The 6166-nt window shown below is 36.7% G+C and overlaps 1 protein-coding gene across 1 annotated transcript; it reads left to right on the top strand.

Moving 5' to 3' along the window:
- The first annotated feature begins 1251 nt into the window (after nt 1–1251).
- Nucleotides 1252–3798, top strand: LOC108376125 (lipopolysaccharide-induced tumor necrosis factor-alpha factor homolog). Its single transcript, XM_017632309.1, has 2 exons — nt 1252–1866; nt 3169–3798. Exons 1-2 carry the CDS (start codon nt 1643–1645, stop codon nt 3269–3271), a joined length of 327 nt encoding a protein of 108 aa, XP_017487798.1. The 5' UTR covers nt 1252–1642; the 3' UTR covers nt 3272–3798.
- Nucleotides 3799–6166: the final 2368 nt, after the last annotated feature.

Below are 6166 nucleotides of genomic sequence, written 5' to 3'. Positions count from 1 at the left end.
GGCAACACAGAAAGGAGAATTCGACTTAGTAAGGGTTATAATCCCTAAGACGGCCGAAGGCCGCCTACGCANCCCTAAGCGCGGCCGAAGGCCGCCTACGCAGAAAGAAGTTCGGCGCAAAAATACTTCCGGTCCCCTTTTCCGGCAACACAGAAAGGAGAATTCGACTTAGTAAGGGTTATAATCCCTAAGACGGCCGAAGGCCGCCTACGCATGCATATATGCATTATTTCGGTTTTTCTCATATGCATTATTTCGGTTTTCAAACGAAAGTGTGCATATGCATAATTTCGGTTTTTCTAATATGCATTATTTCGGTTTTCAACCGAAACTGTGCATATATGCATTATTTCGGTTTTTTTCATATGCATTATTTTGTATGCACAGTTTCCATATGCACAATTTCAGGGTGCCATATCTTCGACTATGCTTGTGTCGTTTTTGGGTATTAGATGAAAAAAAATTAATTTAAATTTTTTGAGTCTCCATAGAGGAATCTGAACTTTTCGCCCAGTGCGACACGTCTTCAACGCCTCCAATCGGGGCCAAATTTATATGTAATATCTTTGACTATAGTAGAATCGAGAAAGGGGTTGAGGCTTAGGAAATCAAATGTAAAAATTAGCTTCCTACATTTAAAGACTACCCTAATATAAATATATTTCACTGAATCGATAAACATACAGATGTAATTAAAGGACATAATAAAAAGTTTGTTGATTAATAAGCTTAAGTTCGGGAATGAATGGATAATGAGCCTATAAATAACTTACAAGTATATACAAACATATGCCCAGGTGTTCCGAGTTGATTACAAATCTGATTCAGTTGCGGAAGTTTATAGAAATTATCTGTATTAGATAGCCTATTCAAGAGAATCTTTTACCGATAAGATTATGTTGAGAGCATAAAAAATTACTGAAATACAGGTATTACTACATGCGGGTGGGTAAATTTTATTTCCATGCGCGTATAGCAAACAATTCTAAGCAAATTTGCCGAAGAAACCATTTTCTAAGAAAATGTGAAATTTTCACTATTGCGCCCTCTGGTGGAGGTTTTAAGAAAAAGATAAGTGCAGAAATTGATGCCTCATACCAAAAAAACGCTTATGGCATGTTTTTATACAAAATTTAAGCACTTCTTTGCGACACTACAGCAAAATGCTAAGAACCCAATTTGCGCTATTTGGCAAACTCCATATTGATATTAGTCGAAAAAATTTCCCATAAAAATTGATCCGCCCTAATATACATATATAGGTATTTGCTGTGTAAAAAATTACTAACACTTTATTTATGTATTTATGTGGGTTTTTGGTATATGCCTTGCATTCAGTTGAAAAAGATAAGACAGAGGCAGTAAAAACGCTCTTCTTTCAATATGTATGTATGTATGTAGCGTTTTGCAACCATATTCACGTACACCTGTTGAGATAAGATTGCAGCGGGTATTTTACATCAGCGGTAGGTAAGAACTTAATAAAAAGCTGTTTGTGATATCCTCTTCAGTTAAGTTTTGTCCAGCACCGCGTTTGTACATAAAATCGATATTATTAAAAAAAGCTTACCGACAAGTGATTAGCATCATCGTGCATTCAAATTTTGGTTAAATTTAGAACAGTTGCAAAAACTCATACGCCATGTCAAATTCGCAGCCCGGCTTTACACCTGCGCAAACCTACCAACCACCACCACCACATAGCCAAACAGTGATAATTCAAGCAACGAGTTCAGCAGGTGTACCCGTCAGCAATGAGCCGACGCGCATCGTTTGTCCCTCGTGCCATGCTCAAGTGTTGACCACTGTCAAGCATCAGGCGACTACGAGAACGCACTGCTGGGCGCTGGTACTGTGTATACTATTGTAGGTTGAAAAGTGTGAACAGTGAATATTTATTTTTAATGAGCAATAATTAAAAAAAAAAAAAATCTGTTGATTTTTACTCCCTTCTGGTTATAAGGCTACTGTATTTCAGGGTAATTTAAGTTTGTAAACAGAATCAAATACCCAACGTAACCAAACAATCCGATAACGAGGCAGTTGTGTATTTCCACGCAATTATTTGTTTGTGCGGAGTTGGTTCTTTGTCAAAGTTGAGCTCCTTTTGAGAGCAACGGTTTTCCTGGTGCATCCAGCTTAGAAATTTATCTAATTTGATCCCGATTCAGTGCACTAGAAGCCACAAAGTATGTATATAAACCGAACGTTTTCCATTGTAAAACAGAACTTTTTTTTGTGGGGCTTCCTAATGTAAATGAGATTGATAACTATTATCAGCTAAGTGACTCACAAACTGTATGTATACCTTTTTCAGGGAATTTCTCATACGTCATACAATTTGTTCAGCTTATCAATTCGACATAAATTCTATAACATTATCTTCTAATAAATATGTACATAAGCATCCAGTAAATGGTTATGAATCATACAACTTTGAAGATCATGCAACGATGCATTAGGGTTATGACTTTTTAGATTCAAAAGCCTGAAAATATTTAAAGTATAAACATACGGAATGTTTGATTTTGTGCATTTTATAAACTTTTACAAAATAAATACCACCATAAAGTTGTTTATCTTTCAATCTTTCGGGAGGCATTCTTTACCTCTTATTAAAAATATTCCATCATGTACTGTTAATAAATCGATATTATAAGTATTATTTTTATACATAACTAAAAATGCGATTTGAGACAGAAGCCTCTTTGTGAGATATCAAGTGGAACTTATCACTTTGCAAAAATATTTAAAAATACCATGGCCAACTCAACGACAATTAAACAAAGTAGTGGGATGCGATGCTTAGCTGCAAACACAGGAAACCTTCTGTACAACAATGCATATCCAAAAGTGCTATAGGCAAAACAATTCGACTTAACATCAAAACGTTTCATAACAATAGTATTTGGTAGAGGGGCGAAAGCTGTTAGAAAAAAACGTTCACCGCTGGCTTTATCCAGCTATTTTAAGACCTATTCGCGGCGTTTTTGCAGCCGTTTTCCGAGTTTGCGTTTTCGAACCGCCAAGCATTAAGCATGATTAACACATTTCAATATTTTGTTTACAAAGATTATTAAATATATTTAAAAATATAAAAATTGGTGCATAGTTATGTAAAAAAAACATAGCAAACTAACCATTCTTTCTCTTTCTTCTCACTTTCAGTTGTTGGCCTTGCGTGTGTGTACCCTATTGCATGAAGTCCTGCCAAAATGCAAATCATTATTGTCCAAATTGCAACGCTTTCATTGGCACCTATTCAAATTAATACGTATTAAATCAAAAGGAAGTAAAAAATCCTAACGCACGCGCGTAACAATTTTATACTTAATAGCTAAAGCGATAAACGAAAAGCAGAACACTTTAGATGAAATAACGAACGGCTTCCAGGTGAAGTGTGAAACTTGATCGATTGAATTACAAGGACGGGTCACCGTTAGAAAAAAATACAAAAACACTTATGTATATGCATAAATATGTAAATTTGTTTATGTAGTGACTATAAAACACTATACAACCTACACACGAGCGCAAGCACTCAAAGCAAATTTTACATATGCATAGAGTACTCTGTATAATAAAAAAACGATTTGTATTCTATGCTTATATGCTGTAGTATTTGTATAAGACAATGTAAAGGAAAATTTTTACTTTATAAAGATTAATAAGTTTACTTTGTTAACGATAAAAAAGCATTTAACGATAAATATATGATATACTTGTGATAAACGAAGCCAAAACCTTATAATAACTGTTTTTCTTTTGCATTTTTTTCATTCATAAAATAAAATTAAATAAAAGAAAATCTTCTTGTTTGGCGTTTTGACCGCGTATGCGTTTTTGGCCGCATCAAGTAGAGTAAATAACCAACCTAGTTCTGTGCTAACTGACGCCAGTTGGAAAGGGGCACTTGAAGCCAAGTACTTCTCCGCTTGTTCCACTCTTGCATAAAATTGTTCCTGAGCATTTCTGTTCTACAGCTCTTATTATCCAATCTCCAACATGACACTAAATCGTAATCCTGATGGAGCTGGTAGTGTTGCTCAAAGGCATTTTATACAGCCATATTACACATTTATTTTCGTGTTGTCGAAAGGGGTTTTGAAATCTTCTCGCAGTTCTTTTTTAAGAATTTTCGTAATTTTAATGGCTGATTGATGGTAGAGCCGTTCACCACCAACCGGAATCGCAGACAGGGCGAGATCCTGTCATGTGATATTTCCTCTGATGCTGGACAATATGTATATAAGAGCTGCAGAGCTGAACCCCTCAGGAACAATTTACTGCAATCGCTAGCGTAAGCCGATGACATCGACATCATCGGTACAAAAACCGCGAAGTCTGTTCTGCCCTTTCCAAGTTGGATAAGGAAGCAAAGCGAACCAGGACAAGACGAAGTAATTCCTGTCATCAAACAAACAGTCAGCGTATTCAGCGTACTTAGCTTACCTGAGAATCAGAATTAATACCGATAATAATGTCAGCATAGAAAGCCAACGCAGAATCACTCTTGGCAACAAGTGCTACTTTGGACTGAGTAGGCAATTCAGGAGTAAAGTCCTCTCTCGACGTACGAAAACCACGCTCTATAAGTCACTCATCATGCCCGTGCTGGTATATGGCGCAGAAGCATGGAGAACGGCAATATCCATTGCGGCGGCTCTTGGAGTATCCGGGAAAAAGATTTTGCCAAAGATTCACGGCCCTTTACGCGTTGGCGACGGCGAGTGCCGCAGATGATGGAACGTTAGCTGTAGAGCTTCACAAACGAATACAACTACAGCAGCTCCGCTGGCTTCGTTATGTTGTTTGAATGGACATCGGCGCTCCAGCTCTGAAATTGTTCAACTCGGAACCCGCTGGTGGCCCCCTGCGATGGAAAAAACAAGTGGAGAAGGTCTTGGCGTCAGTTGGTACAGAAAAGAAAATACTGGTGTGCTTTGTTGAGCTCCGCCAAAATTGCTTAAGCGGTTACAGCGTCAAATAAGAATAATTTTAGTCCCGCGTTATCGATATTGGAAGAAGTGGTGAACAAGAATTAAATACCGATCTCAAATCGTACGATGCAGCACATGCCCGTATACTGGGTTTTAGACCCAGTAATTATGACAGTAGTCGTACGATGAATTTTGTAAATGATGTGGGCTGTAAGATTCAAGGAATAAAATAAAGTTGAGTATGTATAAGAAGAAAAGGATAAAGGCAAAGATTAAAATTAAAGTAAAAAATTCTAAAGATATATACAAAGAGGAAGGTAAATTCAAATACCTAATGCAATGGAAAGATAAATACAAAAAATAAAAGGTAAATATAAAGATAAAAAAAGGATAAAAAACGATAGACTGAGAAAGTGATATAGTGATAAAGGTAGATTCAAAGGCAAAGAAAAAGGTAAAACTGCAACGCTTTGTTTAGTTATGTTATGTTGTGGTGTTTTATGTTAAGTTATTTTATGTTATATTGTTGTATTATGCATTTCATCTCAACTCACAACAGCTGAGTTCAAATCACCTCAACTCCACTCATCTCACCTCAACTAACTTCACATCAGTTCCTCTCATTTCACCCTAACTCACCTCATTCCAACTCACCTCATTTCATTTCAACTCAATTCATCTCACCCCAACTAATATTATCTCACCTCAACTCAGTTTATCTGACCTTAACTCATCCCACCTCAGCTCAACTTATCCAATATTGTGTTCAGGTTGAGCCATAAACTCGAGTTTATTGGCCATTTTGGCATTTAGCGTTAAACACTACGCATAAACTGGGAGTCTACCATTCAAAAAATTTCGTTAAACTCTCCTTAAACACCACTTTTTTTGGAGTTCCTGGAAATGCAACCCTTTTTTACTGAAATTGNTATTGGCCATTTTGGCATTTAGCGTTAAACACTACGCATAAACTGGGAGTTTACCATTCAAAAAATTTCGTTAAACTCTCCTTAAACACCACTTTTTTTGGAGTTCCTGGAAATGCAACCCTTTTTTACTGAAATTTGTTTCTGTCTTTGATAATCCAAACCTGCAACCAATTTTCCGACAGTTAGCCTGTTCCCGTACTGCAGGATTTAATCAGAAATAGTCCGAGGTCGTTCCGTGCACATATGTCTAGAATATCAACAATCTAGCTATGCGAAAACCAAAAATGTGGCTCGATA

This window comes from Rhagoletis zephyria, unplaced genomic scaffold (genome assembly GCF_001687245.7).
Source record: "Rhagoletis zephyria isolate East Lansing unplaced genomic scaffold, Rhagoletis_zephyria_1.1 Rzeph_scaffold_09918, whole genome shotgun sequence".
Classification (NCBI taxonomy): Eukaryota; Metazoa; Arthropoda; class Insecta; order Diptera; family Tephritidae; genus Rhagoletis; species Rhagoletis zephyria.
Note: the sequence above shows the minus strand (reverse complement) of the source record. Positions and strands in the feature narration are given on the sequence as shown.